General features: G+C 51.6%; 2 protein-coding genes across 5 annotated transcripts in view; one reads left to right on the forward strand and one right to left on the reverse strand.

Moving 5' to 3' along the window:
- Positions 1-14,469, reverse strand: part of FBH1 (F-box DNA helicase 1) — a 62,915-nt gene extending 48,446 nt beyond the window's left edge. For all 3 annotated transcript variants that reach the window (XR_009461479.1, XM_059725722.1, XM_059725721.1), the window contains exons 1-7: positions 14,391-14,469; positions 10,135-10,299; positions 7,476-8,038; positions 5,994-6,124; positions 3,919-4,054; positions 3,312-3,502; positions 1,805-1,918 (exon numbers count right to left, since the gene is read on the reverse strand). Coding sequence is in view for 2 of the 3 variants with exons in the window: in XM_059725722.1 (XP_059581705.1) it covers positions 1,805-1,918; positions 3,312-3,502; positions 3,919-4,054; positions 5,994-6,124; positions 7,476-8,038; positions 10,135-10,299; position 14,391 (1,301 nt within the window). In the remaining variant the exon portion in view is untranslated. The remainder of the gene's footprint in view (positions 1-1,804; positions 1,919-3,311; positions 3,503-3,918; positions 4,055-5,993; positions 6,125-7,475; positions 8,039-10,134; positions 10,300-14,390) is intronic.
- Positions 14,470-15,202: 733 nt separating this feature from the next.
- ANKRD16 (ankyrin repeat domain 16) overlaps positions 15,203-17,668 on the forward strand; it is a 29,641-nt gene continuing 27,175 nt past the window's right edge. Inside the window, exons 1-2 of one of the 2 annotated variants that reach the window (XM_019487624.2) lie at positions 15,203-15,951; positions 16,406-16,760. In XM_019487624.2, coding sequence (XP_019343169.1) covers positions 16,423-16,760 — 338 coding nt within the window. In that variant the 5' untranslated portion in view covers positions 15,203-15,951; positions 16,406-16,422. Of the gene's footprint in view, positions 16,129-16,405; positions 16,761-17,668 lie in introns of both variants that reach the window. The other variant, XM_019487623.2, reaches the window with a different exon arrangement.

The raw sequence follows: 17,668 nt of genomic DNA on the forward strand, positions 1-17,668 counted from the left end.
GAACAGACGGAGGGCGAGGCCACGAGCCCAAAGACAGCCGAGACACGGAGCAAGGCCGTCGGTTTGGACCGAGTGAAAGCCCAGTTTTTGGAGCAATTACCTTATTTAATCACATACCAGTCACCTTCCTCCCCAAAAAGAAGTGATAAAAAAAAAAATCAGGGTGCATGTCTTAAACAAGGAAACGGATTGCGAATAGTCTGGTTACACAGAAAAGGTTTCCCCCCTACCACCGCCCTTCATTCTGCCTTCCCAAACATGTCTTATTTGACAGTATGTAGTAGGCAAGTAACTATGGCAAATAATAAGGATGGGAAAAGCAATCCAGCTGGAGATGACTGAAAAGGGGTGGGGGCTTGCTCAAGGTTCAAGCTTTTCAAAAAGCTTCTAATGTCCCTCAGCCACCAACTCCTGCCTGCGGAAGTGGCTTGGGCTGATGCCTCCTCTGTGTCACCGCTGCTCGCGGCTGCTCTGCTTGTGGCAAGTCTCAAGGATGGGGCAATGCAGGGCTTGTCTGTACCGCTGCCACAGCAGGTCCTGGCACTGGGTGGCTCCTGCAGAGACACCCCACACTAGAAATGCATCCCTGAGGCTGCTCAAGTGTCACCCTCCGCTCTGCTGTCCACTCTGCTGGAGACTGAGGGTTTGAGATGAACGCACAGGGGTCATTTTGGAATGGTTTCCCTTGCAAACTTCCAGCCCTGAAGCGTGCCTGTGGACTGGAGAGCGCGGGATGCCAGCATCCATTGCAGCAGTAATGCAGGCAACACCATAATAACTTCCCTGGTCCTGAGCGCATGCTCCAGCCCAGCTCTAGGATTGAGCAGAGGTGGTGTATTGCACGCGTGCAAAGCAGTAGTGAGCTGGGACGTGTGCATGTCAACAGCACTTTTGAGCGTGGTACAGAGATGGCACAGACACACCTTGAGTTGCAGGGAGCCTCAGACCCCTCGAAGATCACCTGGACTCTGTCTCCATAGCCATCTTTGATCAGGGAAGTCAGGCTGCTTTGAAAATTGGACCCTCAACCTCTCTGTGCCTCCGTTCCCACTCCGAATGAGAGGATAATTAATCCTTTTCTCACGAGGGAGCTGTGAGGTTTAATTAACATTTGCAAAAGCAATTCGGTTTGCCAGGCAATGGCATTATGTTTGTAATTGAAAGTAAATTTTCCAGAGCAAGCCATTTCTTTCCACAGGGCTGCCCTTGGTGGGGTGCATCACTGTGTGTGCTCCCTCTGGCTTCGTTGAAACCCTCGTCGAACACAGCGCCATGCGCAGAACACGTCCATTCCTACCAGCTGCCCCTGTGACAGAGTCGTTACTTAACGGAGATTTCCAAGGCAAAAAAATGGGAGTCGTGGCTGAGAAATAAAAATCAAAGATGGAACCCAGGCAGGAGGAAACATCTGTTTATGGCTTGTCACCAGTGTCCAAATGTTGCTAACGTCTAATGCAGTTGTCTCCACAACTACCCTGAGATATAGGGAAGCATGACTAGCCCCATTTCACAGATGGGGAACCGAGGCACAGAACTGCTACGGGATTTTCCCGGGGTCAAAAGGGATGCTACTGGCAGAGCAAGAACTGAATTGGGCTCTAGCTTATGGACCATTCTTCCCCTCCAAATGGTTAGCTAATGACTGGGGTTCACGTACAGGATCAGCTGGCACGTAGGCAGACAAAAGAACAGCATACACGTAAGTGTCTGAAGGCTGGTTTGTCTCCTTGACTCTTGAACGTGGGCCGATGATGGTTATAAATGCATCTAATTAATATTATCACAACCAATACATGAGTGTTACCTGGACCAGAGGTCTCTCACGCATGGCAAACCGGGCACTGCCTGCTCTACGGTCTTAACAGCAGAACAAGAGTTCTCCATCAGATACAAGTAATAGAATATATTGTAATGGAGCCTAGAGGAAAGCATAAAAAAAGATGATAAATCGAATACGAACAGATCTTCAGTGACACTCATCTAAACATGAGCTACTCCTCTACACTCAAAAAAGGTCCCAGAAGCAATCAGTGCTGCCAATAAAGTAATATCTGGAGAAAGGACTAGCCAGCTTGTCCCCCGCAGTGCTCTATACCCAGACCAGACGACTTCAAACTTGTTTCCAATGCGTCACGGAAAGATAACAATGCCCCTTAACAAAAAAGAGCCAGAGGTGCTGAGGCCGATAGAGAGCCACGGCTCTTTCCATCTTAACTGAAAGGATAGAGATAGATGTTTTGTTGCTAATATACCCAGATGGTAGCCCTCTGGATATGACCGAGCTCAAAGTTTTCATCGGACATGAAGACAAACGCAGCTGGTTACAGGCAGCGATTGCTCAATGAGCAGAACTTCAGTATTTAAAGCACGATTATATTTTTACAAAGCAACTGTAAATGCAAATTGGGGAGGCTCCTTGTTTCCTGCTTCTCATTGGAGCTGCATTTGCAAATAAAATCTCTTGTTATAACCACATATTCAACAACGGCGTCAAGCTCTCTCTCTTTCTCCATTGCCACCACCGACAGCTCGGCTGTGGGAGCTTAGTTAGCAACCTTATTGCTGATGTGCGAGCCGAGAGGGAGCTCAGCCCGCTTAGAATAAATAAGATGCAGTATCTTGAATGATCTGCGTATAGTTGCTTGAGTCATTAAATAATCCTTACAACTCTGCTACAGACCGAATTAGAGCATGTAGACGAGAGGGAAAGTGATGCGGCCAAAGCTGCGGAGTGAGCTGGGGATGGCCAATTTAAACTCAGCACTACCCTCAGAGCTGCCTACCCCTTAGCACCGGGCAAATTCTCCTCTGCAAAAAGGAGTGGAAACAACGGTTTGCTACCGTACCTGGGATAAGCAGATAAGATGCCCGATACATGTTGGAGACAGCTGCCGGGTCTGGAAACGTTGGTTTTCCATGGCTACTTTTTGGAATACAATGGCACTTGGGAATAAAAATGCTGAACTGCTGACAGACGGCACTCAGCTGCTGTGAGCTACCGTATATACTCACGTGCCACATGCACCTTCCCTTGCCACCCCCCAAAAAAATCAACCTCCAATTTATGGGGCATGTCCTAAGTGGAGAAGCTTGATTTTTCTTTGCTAGAAGAGAAACCCAGAGGAAGAGGTTAGATTGTGGATTTGTATAGGATGATTTGGATAGGGATGATCCTGCCTCAGGCAAAGGTTAGACTATGATTTATGGAGGTCCCTTCCAGCTCCACGGAAAGCTGAGCAAACCCACGGCTCCTGATACATAACCCAGGACCAGGACATTTGTTTTCATGGTGACAGCTTCTTTCTCCTCACCTGTTGCTGATATCAATGTCCTTCTCCCTCATTGCGTACAGCAGGGTGGCCAGACAGTACAAGGTCTCAACAACCTCCACGACCGAAACGGTAGAGCAGGGTCTCCTCAGGCAGGCCATCAGCTTCTGGATGTCACGCACCGCATCCGAGAACAGCACAATGGTTGCTATCACCGCCCACGCCATCGCTGCCTGGAGATGGCAACAGCCAAAGGAAGAAGGAAGAGAAAAGACTGAAAGGGCATCACGGTTTGAGCCCTCAGGACAGAAAAAGCAAAATGAAGCCTTTTGAAAAGATCTTTGTAATTATTAATAGACCTGTGGGCAGATTTCCTCGGGTATGTTAGACCAAAAGTGGACTGGGCTGGTTTAGGCAGGGATGATCCTGCCTCGAGCAAGAGAGGTGACTTACTGAGGTCCTTTCCAGCCCCATTTTACCCTGATTTACATTCAGTCCTCTGCGTATTTAATACTTCCTTGTTCCTCGCCCTGCTAACAACCTACCTCTGCTAAATGCTTTTCCTTTGGGAATATCTGCACTGCCTGCTGCTCCCCCAACATGACCCGTGAACCAGAACAAGACAAAAGTCAAGGAGTGCTCCACCTACCCCCGCTGTGCTCTTTAAATCAGGCAGCTTGTTGGTGATGCAGATTTCTGCCTTGGTAAAGAGACGGTGGCTCTTCAAACACTGGAGAACCTTATCGGAGTCTACTCTTCGGTCGCTGCTTAAGGTAGACACGTACCTGCGCAGAAAGCAAACAGATCTGTCCTTTGTCAATGCTGGGTAGGGATCTAACTCCTAATTAAAGTCGGATGATATTGCACAGCAAAGTGCCCCTCTGACAGTAGTGCTTAAGGTGCCCAGACAATAATTTCCACCGTTTTCAGTGACGCTAACTCCGCCGTCTTGCTGCACTGGATGCGGAGGATGCAGAGTGGGTTTGATCCCGGGAAGCCAAGCTAGTCATGGGCTTCTGCTGGACCAGACCCTTGGATGGTGAACTCTTCGTGGCAGGGGCCACGTCTTGCATGTGAACAGGGTGCAGCACCCTGTGCGCATCACGGGATTGCAAATTATGATTAATGCATAGATTATGGACGTGGCGGCAGGGAGCTAAGAACCCCACAGCCATCAGCGCTGCTAGCGAGGACAACCCGTGGGAAACCCTGCACGGGCTGATCAGAGAGGAGGACTTTGCATCTGTATAGTGTAAAAAAAAGTAAATTGTACATAGCTTCAACTGCCCACCCTTGCCTCCAGCCTCTCCGCTCCCAGGACCTCCTCTTTCCTCCTGCAGAGCCTGAAGATCACGGGACGCACCATTTTTCATCACTCTAGAGCCTCTCCAACCCGGCTTCCACCTTGTGTGCTCTTGTGAGATCCCGCTCACTACAATCGCTAGCGGCCTTCCCTTGGCCAGCACTTCATCCTCCCCTTCAGCTCAGCCTTCCAACCATCTACGACAGCTTCTGGACATCTCGTCCCCATTTTGTGACTTAGTGCTCCTCCTACCTCTCAAAGCACTCCTGGTGATCTCCCCTACCCGCTTTCTGTGAGAGCCGCTCATCTACATCTCAACTCACACGGCATCTTATCTCCTGGGAACCTCCTCCACAGACTCAGCTGCTATCTATCTCTGCACCAAAGACTCTCAGACCCACCACACTGCTCTTGCCAGACCTCTGCTGCGCTAACTGAGGTGCCCGAGGTGCTACGCAGACTGGGTTGCTGCACAACACAAAATAATTAGATGTGACGCAGGGTTTCTTGTAGCAACGAGATCTCGCCCTGCTGAGCCTGAGGGCAGCAATGCCCAGAAAAAAACCATTATAAGCCTTGTGTTAAAGACTCAGAAAAATACCAAGCAGTTAATGTTTGAAACAGGAAGCATTAAGCATGACATTCATCATAGCAATGTCCCTTATTCACTTTCCCATTGTACAGGTCTGACTTGTACAGGTCTGACTTGTGCCTGCAAAGGTTAAGAGCTGCTGCTGTAGAGAGGTTTTACAGCAGGGAAAAGCCCTGGTTAGTAAGGCTGATGGTATAACAACTTTCCTTGTTGGGGAAAAGTGACAGGAGATTAAATGGAGATGTGGTTACCACTCTGGTTGTGCAACTCTGGTCTTGCTTCCTTTAAGATTAAATAAGACGCATAAGGGAAAAGGGACAAAAAAGAAGAGAAAAAAACCCAACCAGACAAAGCAGCTTCTGTGTCTGGTGTGATTGCTAGAGAAACCTGACTGGAGCACGGGGCCTTAGCAGGTCCTCGAAGACAGTGTCAGTACTGAGCTGCTTGGGGGTCTCTTTCGGCTACCTCGCTGGTCACTGGCTCACAGCAGCATAGCAAAATCCTCACATTTTAGGTGGTGTTTCATGGTTTAAAGCTAATGGAAGTTGTAGTGCAATATCCTCCCGTCAAGCTTTAGCAGGCAGCCCTGTCCTGCTAGCATCCATCCAGATCGTTCTCCTGCCCTGTTGCTCTGGCTGCGTCATCCCTTTCTCTGCATCTCTCTGCCACCTGCCCCTTTCACATCACACAAAGGCAACTTGTCTTCCCTCCCGTTTGAGAAATGCCGCCTTAGAGCCGTGGACTGAAAACAGAGCCAAGCAAGCTGCTGGACTGCTTGCCCCATGCTTGTGGACAAACAGCTATGACCCCCCTGGTAAAACCAACTCACCTTATAAGCCCCAGCATACACTGATCCTGCTCTTTTGTTATACCGTAACGGTCCAAAATCACTCCCACGGTGATCAGAGTGGGGTTCTCCTTCAGCAGGTACTGGTAGTACAGCTTCTTCCATGGGATGAACTGCAACGAGAAGCAATACACCGTCACCACGACATGCTTCACGCACAGGCTTCTCCTGACCGTCGCTATGTGGCAGCCTCTCTCCCGGAGGCGGCATTTGATTCCAGTTTGGCAAAGCCCATCAGCTCGATGGACGGAAACGGCCGCATCAAGATGAGCCCTGAAAGAGAGGGGAAGGTGGAGATTCACGCCACCTAAAAGTGCATGACAGGCTTCTTTCTCTAGAGCTTCTTGCTCTTATGACCACTGGCTTGGATCCGGAGGGGAAAAGCACTAGTGTCTGCTACCCACAGCTCCTGGCATTTCAAATGTCTTTTTGCACATACCTGCGTGGAGCAGGCTTAGACAATACAGGACTGAAGACTGGGACCTGTCCATGCTAGCACCTTCACCAGGGCTACCGCTTGGGGACTGTTTTTGGCAGTAAGTGAAAAGGACTCCTCTCCGATCGTCTTCAGACTCACCAGCCAGTGCGTACGGGGTTATTTTGCCTGGCAGTCGTTGCAGTCCTAGCTATAGACCTGGGAACTATTGTGCCAGGTGCTGTGCAAACAGAGAATGAAAAACTGCCCCATCCCACAAAAGCCAACAGCTTAACAAGAGGCAACAGGAGGGGAAGGAGACACCGTGACAGTGAGGCAGCAGTGCACAATGCGACCGGTGATGGTCGCAGGACACCACAGGCCAGTGTTCGTTCCACCTAGCAGACATCCAAGTCTTTCAGTGAGATCCTATTCCAGCCTACTCCTGTCCCCGTGAACCGGGAACACGTCTGCTTGTGTAACACGCCTTCATCTCAGCTGTAAGCAGCAGGGAGAAGAAACCACCCATTTTTCTGGGGCTCAAACAGATGGAGCAGGACCTGACCCCTCAGCGTTTTGCAAAGGTTGAATTTTCCAGCCTGGCAGGGGACAGTTTAAAGGAAGGCAGTACGGCGGCTTGGCAACATTGGCAGGGAGCTTCCTGTGCACAAAGGGTGCAGAGCTGTTGAACCCGTGCGCGATAAAGGCTGATGTGACTTGCTGAGAAGAGGCAGGGAAGTGGGGACTGAGGATATTCCAAGCCACCCAGCAAACCCTCAGCGGTCTACAGACGTGGCTTTGGACAAGAACTGAAGCAAGGGAGGCTGCGGGGATAGCAGAGGAGACAGGTGGATTTAAACAGAGCTTGGCTAGCACGAACTGGGAGAACGTACCCCAAGAGACGTACCCCAAGAGAGGCACAGCAGCTAGGATGAGGGGTGGCACCTGGAACAGTGAAACAGGACTGACCCCTGAATGCACGACTGCAAGGGGCTTCCTGAGCCACCGTTAACCCAAGGAAACCCCATCAACAGAAGGATGCCTCTCACCAGGGGATCCCTGATGATGCGTTTCCAGCGGTGACACACGAGGCTCAGGCTCTGGTAGAGATCACTCACAGGGAGGCAAGCAAAGATATGGCTCAGGACCTCATCCGGCAGCTGGTCAATGTGTCCCTGGGGCTCCGTCCCGCTTGACGTCCCCAAGAGCCCGAAGCAGGGATCAGGAAGTGGGTCGATATCGAGCTCCTGTTTGATCGCCCGTCGGCTTTCATTCTGTCCGGGAGGCTCTGGAAGGAAAATGTCAGTCCTGAGGGCTTCGCCAGGTTTACCCCACTTGTCGTAGCCTGCATCGCAGCTGCCAGATGCATCGGGAAGGAGAGGCCGCTTCCTGGAGACAGCTGCTTCGGCACTTTCAGCCTCTCCAGCCAGAAAAGAAGGTTCCTCCAGGCTGGACAACAACTCCTCATCGCTGAAGAAGGGGTCTTCCAGCTCTTCTTTGACCTTGTGGCTTTTTGCCTCTGGCTCTTGGTTTTCACAGCTTTCTGCCTCTCTATCACCCGCGTGCTGCTGGGTTTTGAAATGAGAAGTGATGCTCTTCTGATGACCCTTCCCTACAAGGCAGAACAAAGGAAAAGACATAGATATCACAGGTTAGCACAAGGCTGCCCGATGCCTGAACACCCCCGAGAGCCGCTAAATGAGCGAGATGGAGAAAAGCACGCTCCGCATTACAACCGGGTGCATAGAAAGGGTGCTTAAATAACATAACACAGCACCGACGTGGAAACCAGGCGGCCAATTCTACTTCCCGTGAATTATTTCCAGCGACTGGATCAACGCAGCAATAGGAGGAGGAAAGCAAAAGATGTGAAGGTGACTAAAATCCCCGTGGTCAGCCTTCGAGGCCAGAGCGGCGCTGTGCTCATTGCAACTGGCTTCTCCCATACTGTATGAAAATCACAATCCCAAGCCCTAAAGAGGCCTCAAGTACTTAAGACAAATGCCCCCAAATAAAACATGCACCTCGCACTGCAAAGAAAAAGCAAATGAAAAAAAAAAATTTTTTTACACAGCCTTCACTGCTACAACACGTCCACCCTGGCAATCTTCAAAAAGCATCTAGATGCCCATCTTGCTGGGTCGTCTGATCCCAGCGGTCTTTCCTGCCCTCGTGCAGGGAGGCTGGACCCGATGATCTGTAGGGTCCCTTCCAGCCCCTAACATCTATAAAACTAGAAACACGGGCTCACCGCAGCTGAATGCATGTGTCATCCGCCTGCTCACTGTGCCAAAGTTCAAGCTTTAACCATATCTCAGCCACTGCCGAATTGGCAGCAGCTTTTGGCCGAGCAGATTACAGAGGCCTGATTTTCAGACCACGCTGAATACCTACCATCTGAAAAACAAGGTGCCTCCAAGAGCTGTGTTGTGTAGGCGATCACTAGGTGTTAAAAAGCAACCTAGCCAAAGATACCTAGACCGAGTCCAGGGGTTTAGATTCACAGATGTTAGGGTCGGAAGGGACCTCAATAGATCATCGAGTCCGACCCCCTGCATAGGCAGGAAAGAGTGCTGGGTCTAGATGACCCCAGCTAGATGCTCGTCTAACCTCCTCTTGAAGACCCCCAGGGTAGGGGAGAGCACCACCTCCCTTGGGAGCCCGTTCCAGACCTTGGCCACTCGAACTGTGAAGAAGTTCTTCCTAATGTCTCTTAGGTTGTAGCCGTGTTGGTCTAAGGACATAGGCAGACAAGGTTCCTTGGGTGAATTTGATATCTTGGTCTAATAAAAGATATCAAATTCACCCAAGGAACCTTGTCTGCTTAGACCGAGTACAGACGTTTTAGGTGATGGACCCGAGGCAAGGTCCAGGGCTCAGAACAGAATCACGATCTTTGGCTTCTAGCCCCATCACCGAAACAGATTTCCCCTCCCTCCCGTGAACCTGAACAAATTGATTCACTGCAGTTTCCGTAGATGAGCTTTTCAAAAACATTTAAATCAGGGGTGTGAAACTCGCCCTGGGTTGGATCCGGACTGCACGGCTCATCGCAGGCCAGATCTGCACGACCAGCGGTGGCAGTGGCAGCAGTCAAGCCCAGCGGCCTCGGGCAAAGCAGGCGCGTTAGCTTTCCAACCTTAAGTTAAACTGACTTCTGAAGGCACTTAGAAGCCCAGGACTCAAAGCTACTTCTGAAAATGGTCTCCCCCAATCTGTAAAATGGGTACAGGAGATCCCTTCCCTGTCAGCCTTTTATGCAAGTAACAACTTCCTTGCTGAACAGATGAGCGTATTAAATGATGACCATCCCCGAGGGTCTCTAGAACGGTCATCTGCCGTGCTTTCGGTACAGCCCAACGCAGCAGCATCCCGCACCGAGAGGCAGGTTTCGCCTAACGCTGTTGGAAAGTGCAGCTCCGCTTCTGAAAGCGAGAGAAAAGCCAGGGGACGTGGAAGCTGGTCGAGACAAGGACTGCACCCAACTTTGGAAGGAGTTTGATCTGGCCTTGAGTACGGGTGCTCAAACCTCCCCTGGCTGTGGTTCAAGCCCGGGGTGATCACGATGCAGATGAGCGCCTGCATCCCTGTTCCCTTAGGAGCTACTCACGGCAGCAGGCATCAGACAACTGCTATCTGCTTCTAGCTGGCAGCGCTAATATGAGCTCTCAAACCCTTCCCGTCTCTCTCTTCTTGGCAACACCGTACCTTCTTGCTGTCTCCTGGTCCAGTATGTCGGGTAGAGACCCCTGTTGAAGTCTCTGCCGGTCTGAGCTTGCCCGACAGGCTGCGTCAGGGGGGACGAGCCCTCTCTGCTGTGGCTGAAGGCTTCGCAGTCGCTGGCCGTGAGATGCACTTTCTTAAACCGTCTCACTGCCGCCAACATGAAAAGAAAACAGAACGCCTGTTAAATTTCATCGAGGTTTCATTTCAACCCTTAATTAATTACCTGCTTGCTTAGTTCATTAACGTTCAGTTTTAAATGACAACCTCCGGGGCACAAGCTGAAGTTTATTTCCAGACCCTCACGACACTTTAGCCCATTCCCTCCCCTTAAGAAAATCAGGGCTGGAAGAGACCCAGGTCATGTATACCTTTTCCCCTGCCCTAAGAGGTATTGCCAAGTTTGAAAGCATTGCTGGCCTCGGGAGAAGTCGATTCAAAGCTTTGGAAGGCGTATTTCAGAGCGCCGCATCACAGTGGCAGCGCCTGGCATGGTTGTTCACTAACTTCACACTTGATTTCTAGCTCATCCATCACCAGGCAGGATATCAGGCTAAGCCCCGTATCCCGTGCTATCGTCTTGCCCATTTTGCTAACAAGAAATGAATAGCCACGATACTTTGCATTCCCACAGACTCTGTAAGAAAGATTGCTTTAAAAGAAGTTGGAGAGTATCCAGTTAAAAATAATGGGTGTCTGATATTTAAAAAAAGACACGTGTCTGTCCGATTCCCGAAGTGGCCGGTTTTCATTCTACGTGCTGCTTTCCAGAAGCGTCACTATGTGGAATAGATATCTTCTCCTTGGGATCTCAAAGCACTTTGCAAAGATGACACAAACACGCCAGCCTTCCCAGGAGATAAACAGCATTAGACCCATTTTGTAGGTGGAAAAACAGAGGCTCAGAAAAGGAAGGCGAGTTGCGAAACTTAGGAGCGTGGGAATTTAACATTTCAAATCAGACAATTATAGAATCATTAAAAAACAGGAGGGTGGGGAGGGACCTCAGGACCCCACAGCCTACGGGGACTTTGAGACATCTAGTCCAACCCCCTGCAACTACGTCAGGAGATCGCGTGACAATAAATACTCGTGTTGTAAAGCAGGCGGAGCTGAAGCCTGTTCCACAAATAGGCTACAATTTTGGAGGGGTCCAAGACACGAAGGCGATTACCATCCGCCGTCTAAGTCCTGCCAACACTACACCTGGCAAATTTGTTGCAACTGAGCCCATTTCTCAGATTTATCTGCAATGAAGACCTTGCCGTGAGTATCCGCATGGGGTATGCGGAGGCTACACTTCAATGGGGAAAGTCGCAATGAACCCCCCCCCCAAACCCCACCTGTTTGCTAACGAGGGCTATGAAGGAAATAGATGGTCTAACTTCCTCCCAGAAAAGTCTGATTTAAGGACAAGGGTGCGCACATGCCGATTCCTGGTTCCTTTTGCAAGATAAGCATCGAAGACATTGTCCGACTGGCTGCAGCTTGTTCTTCTGCAGGGAACGAGACCCCATACGCCATGACCAGCCCCACGGTATCCACCATCCCAGTACCTTCCTGCTGCTTTACAGCAGGATCAAAAGGTCAGGCATTTCCTGACATTTCTTCCTCCCGTCCCGATCCCATTGCATGCCATTAAATCCTGCAGCAAAGCCCCTGGGATTTCTGACGTCTTGCACGGCATCCCTTCCCTGCCTTAGAAGAGATTCAAAAACACCCCATGTCTAAAAAGGGTGGGAAGAAATGACTTCGTCTGAAAAACCTGAAGCTTTTTAATTCTTATCCCCCATTAAAAATTGCATTTTTCCCTTAAAGAGAGAGGCTATAAAGAATTCAAATGGAAGAAAACCAATGCTTTGTTAATAGAAATACTCTTTTTTTTCTTTTTAAATCAAGTCACTGCATTTTTTTTTTAATGAATGGTTCAAAATCTTAATCCAGTTCCCAGCTGTCCCCTACAAAAATTGCTCCCTAAAGCAGCTGGCGCTGATCATGGTTAGACATCATAGGAAAGCAAGGCTCGAAGGGAAGGGACCGCATGAGGCTGTCTAGTCCAGCTTACGGAGGAGAGCCACGTGTCTGGGCACCCTGCTCTTGAAGATTTCCAGGGACGGAGATCCCACTGCTTCTCCCGGTCCATGCTGGTGACCACGCTCATCACCGGTAAGCTCCTGCTAGCCTCCAAACTCAATTTCCATTGCCGGGACACCGGCCTCCATGGCCCAGCTCCAGTCTAACCCAGGTTGCCCATTGCAGGATTGAGCAGCCCAAGTGCTAGGGGCAGAGCCCAAGCGTTCGGGGTCACCTCCCCTTGCAGACCAGATGCTGTCGTCCCGCTACAGGATCAAAGAAGATGCAAAAAATCTGGAGTCTTCCCAATGGGTAGAAAACAGCATCTTGCTACGCTAACCTTCTCCCTCTCTAATTGCCCGTTAGTGGGAGCAACGACAAAAGCAACGGCACAGCTTGAAGGAGCGGAGGCCAAAGTTTAGTTGCTGTTTCTAAGCCCCGAGACTGGAGAGCACAGTACCCAAGGGTGCAGCATTTCTGGGTGAGCACCAGTGACCCCAACCTCTTTGGGGTCCCCAAGGGTGCAGCATTTCCGGGCGAGCACCAGATACCTCAACCTCTTGGGGGTCCCCAAGGGTGTGCATTTCCAGGCAAGCACCAGCCACCCCAACATCTTTGGGGTCCCCAAGGGTGCACAGCATTTCCGTGAGCACCAGTCACCCCAACCTCTTTGGGGTCCCCAAGGGTGTGCAGCATTTCTATGTGAAAACCAGCTGCCCCAACCTTTTTGGGGTACCCAAGGGTGTGCAGCATTTCCAGGCAAGCACCAGCCACCCCAACCTCTTTGGGGTCCCCAAGGGTGCACAGCATTTCTATGTGAGCACCAGTCACCCCAACCTCTTTGGGGTCCCCAAGGGTGCACAGCATTTCTATGTGAGCACCAGTCACCCCAACCTCTTTGGGGTCCCCAAGGGTGCACAGCATTTCTATGTGAGCACCAGTCACCCCAACCTCTTTGGGGTCCCCAAGGGTGTGTAGCATTTCTGTGCAAGCACCAGATACCTCAACCTCTTTGGGGTACCCAAGGGTGTGCAGCATTTCCAGGCAAGCACTAGCCACCCCAACCTCTTTGGGGTACCCAAGGGTGTGTAGCATTTCCAGGCAAGCACCAGCCACCCCAACCTCTTTGGGGTACCCAAGGGTGTGTAGCATTTCCAGGCAAGCACTAGCCACCCCAACCTCTTTGGGGTCCCCAAGGGTGTGTAGCATTTCCAGGCAAGCACCAGCCACCCCAACCTCTTTGGGGTACCCAAGGGTGTGTAGCATTTCCAGGCAAGCACTAGCCACCCCAACCTCTTTGGGGTACCCAAGGGTGTGTAGCATTTCCAGGCAAGCACCAGCCACCCCAGTCTCTTTGGGGTGCCCAAGGGTGCGCAGCATTTCCGGGTGAGCACCAGCCACCCCAACCTCTTTGGGGTGCCCAAGGGTGTGCAGCATTTCCATGTGAACACCAGCTGCCCCAATCTTTTTGGGGTCCCCAAGGGTGTGCATTTCCAGACAAGCACCAGCCACCCCAGTCTCTTTGGGGTGCCCAAGGGTGCGCAGCATTTCCGGGCGAGCACACACCCCCGTACTTGGAAGCAACGGCGGGGGGCACACGCTTGCACGTGCAGCTCCGTGCTCTTAGGCCCTATGTACACCACCGTGCAACACCCCCAGGTCTCCCGGCAACCCCCCCGCGTGCATCCGCACCCAAAACCCACGCCGGTGGCAGAGGTCTCCTTCCGGGCAGCGTGCAACAGCAGCGGGGGACGGCGTCTGCCACCGCCGGGAGCTGGCAGAGCGGGGAGCCGGGAGTGCCTGCAGGGTGCTGCAGCTGGAGCGAGGGGGGAGCGACCCCGGGAAGCCAGGCGGATGCTTGGGGACCCTGCAGGAACACAGACAAGTCACCCGGATGCACAGCTCCCTGATAACCCCCCTGTGCACACGCGCACCTCCGCCATGGCTTGCGGAGCAGGGCACCTCTGCACCCCCAGCCCCTGGGCTGCAGGCACCCCACCCTGGGGGGGGTCCCAGCAGGGGAAGGAGCAGCTGAAAGAGGAGGCAATGCTCCCATGCTTCATGCACAACCCCCCCCAGGGCATGCACAGCCCAGGGCACCCCTTGAGCTGCCAGGGGGTGCAATGCCCCTGCCCCCAGGCCCTGCCCTACCCTGCCCCCAGGCTCACTCCTGCTGCAGCTCTGCAGGCTCCTTCCCTTGCGCGCGCAACCAAACGCCTCCCCCTCCTCCTGCTGCTGCTGCTTCCTCGTCACAACCTACCCCGCGGGTGCCCTCGGAGTCCCGCCCCTGAGTGACCCCTCCGGCAGCCAATCGTTGGTGACACTGTCGCTTCCTGGTTCGGCTTAGGAGAGGGGCCGAGTGAAAACTTGCCCGGAGTTTGCTTACGCCCCCTCCATGCCCTTTCCCTGTTAACCCTTCACAGGCCCATGGAGACCTGTGTTGTGCAAAGCCTGGCACTGCTGGGCCCTGGCCTGTAAAATGCCACTGGGTTGGGTTGGGGGGGTGACATCATGGGGAGGTGTGATGATGTCACGCAGAAGCGTGATACCGCATTGGTGCATGGTGACGTTGCGGCGGTGACCTCATGGCAACCCAAAGATAAAGAGGTGACGTCATGGGGAGGTGCGATGGTGTCATGCGGAAGCGTGATGTCGCATCGCTGCATGGTGACATGGGGGCGGTGACCTAATTCGGCCATGCAGTGATGTAATGGTCAAATGTGACATCATGGGAAAGTGCGATGGTGTCACGCGGAAGAGTGATGTCACATCGCTGCATGGTGACATCGTGCAGGTGACCTAATTCAGCCATGCAGTGATGTAACGGCAACCCAAGCTAAAGATGTGACATCACGGGGAGGTGCGATGGTGTCACGCGGAAGCATGATGTCACATCGCTGCATGGTGACATCACAGCAGTGACCTCAGTCCTGAGGGCACAACCTCACCAGGCGTTAAACTGCGGCGTGGCAGTTTCCTAACGGGAAGCCCCTGCTACACATTACACACAATTAACTGGTTAATCGTGCAATAAATTTCAACCAGAGTGCTTATCACACCATCAAAATGCCTCTCAAGCTATAAAAAGAGCCAACCAGCTACAAAGTTAGTGCTTGAAAATGTGTAACTGCTCCATCGCTGGTTCCTATCGGACTTTAATTTGAATGTGTATCCGTGTGTGTATAATACGATGGAAAGAAACTGGATTCTGTTGACCAAGGTGGTCCCTTCCCACTCCTATGCTGCTCAGTTCAACGGGTGCAAACAGCAGCAGCTTTATATTGTGTTTCTTCAGCAGATCTGAGAACGCTTTACCAAAAAAACATAAACACAAAGCAATGGCATTGTCCCCATTTTGCAGATGGGAAAACTGAGGCACGGGGCAGGGAAGCTGCTTGCCCACCATCCTCTCAGAAGCCGAGCGCAGAATAGGACCCAGGCGTCCTGAATCCCAAGCCAATCAAAGCAGGGATCCTACCTGCAATGGGGGAGTGCTGCTTTTGGAGGCAGCGGGTCCCCTCCTGCAACGCTCCACCTGGACGCACAGCTCGCCCTGCGCGCTCTTCTCTCTGCAGGACGCAGACGGAGGCTGCTCGCGCTGCCAGGGAGCAGGGCAAGTGCTATTCGTCCAGAAAACCCCAGCTGCAGCCTGGGGGAAGGCAGTTTGGCACAGCACAGCCCTGCAGCCGCCGCAGGGGGGTGTTTGCATGGGTCTCTAATCCTCGCAATGTGAGGAATGCAAGGAGCTCGGGGATTTCCCGCTCCTGGAGCGAATCTCGCAATCTGCTTTTTCGTTTGGGGGTGTTTTATCCATGCCTGGTGTCTAGGAACCACTGGCTGGCTCTGCATGAGCTGCAAGTCCTGCTGACTTAAGTCCGTGCATGCCAAGCGCTGGTACAGGGGGCGGTGGGTATTTTAAAGTTGCTTTTCTAGCTAACATCTAGTTGCTGTCATCCATTTCAGGTCCCGTGCCTATTTTGGAGCCTCCCCTCCCCTCCCTTGCTGTTTTCCCGTGGATGTTTTAGCCCCATGAAGTCGGCTGGCGGATGCCTGACTCATTTGAAGAGACCCCCTCGTTGTGTTGCATTACTTTCCAAGTCGCATTTGAACAGCTTAGGAATACTGCATATTGCAATCTTTTTTTAAAATTTAATTTGACCTCTTTTCCTTTCTGTTTTCCTAGAAGCCGCCCCCTGCACTATGGCAGAGGGGGAAACCCAGAGACAGCTGCTCAGGTTGATCCAAGAAGGACGGTTCGACCTTTTCAAAGGAGAGCTGCAGAGGGATGAGGATCTGGTCCAGGCAGTGAGGCGGAAACACTTTGGGAAATCCGGGGACACGCTGCTGCATTACGCAGCTAGGCACGGTCACCTGGACACGCTGACCCACTTAGTGGACACCTTGGAGATGGACATTGAGATGTGCAATAATGACTACAAGCGGCCCCTGCACGAAGCCGCTTCTATGGGCCACAGGGACTGTGTGCTGTACCTGCTGGCTAAAGGGGCCAAGGTAGACTGCTTGAAAAAGGCAGACTGGTAGGTCACGGGCTCATTTGGTTGTACTGGTTGACAGGGACTGATGCGGAGTGGCTGGCGTGCAACCACAGGCATCCTAAGCTAGTCCTGGTCTTATCCCAGATCTCCCTCTCACATGCAGAAAGGCTCCAGTCTCTCAACTCTTCACACCTTGGTTTTCCCCAGGCGTGCAGATACCGATGAGTAAATTAGACAGAAATGCCTCTGTCATAGACCTAAAATGGGCCTTCATTAGCAATAGCTAGAAAATGCATTCTCTCTTCTGGTGCAAATTCCCATGTGAAGGGGGACTAAGCATTGGACTGATCTGTTGGAAGGGGACTAAGCATTATTCACCGATGTGGCACAGGGAATGGATTTGCATCCCAGGAAGCAGCCAAAAATTATTGCTGGAGAGTTAATGCTGAAATAAAACCATGAATAGGAATGATTGGCCAAATCCTTACCATTACAAATCAGAAGGCGGTTTAGTGATGCTTGACACCGACATAAAGGGAAGCAGGGGAGACAGAGGCACAGCATGTGGCATTGCTGGATGCGAATAGGTTGCTGTCTGCTTTGTATTCCCATATCACCTTTTGTCCACAAAGTCTCCAAGACCAATGGTCTTTACTTGCTTGTCCAAAGGAAGAGTCAATGCACCGGTTTCAGTTTTTATATATAACACACATGGGTTAGAGCAGAGAACAGCTGGGACGACAAAGGTATTGGCATCAACAGGACGTGGGTACCTGAATACATCTGTGGATTTTTATACTAATGCTTTGCCATAGAATTATTCATGTGAATATCAAAAAGCCCGGCCTGGTCTTTGATAGCCGTGAGACTCTTGAATTGTTGGCAATAACAGATGAGTTGCCCAATGCAGGATGAGAGACAGCAGAGGTAGCCAACCTGCAGTACGTGTG

This window comes from Alligator mississippiensis, chromosome 4 (genome assembly GCF_030867095.1).
Source record: "Alligator mississippiensis isolate rAllMis1 chromosome 4, rAllMis1, whole genome shotgun sequence".
NCBI classification, from domain to species: domain Eukaryota; kingdom Metazoa; phylum Chordata; order Crocodylia; family Alligatoridae; genus Alligator; species Alligator mississippiensis.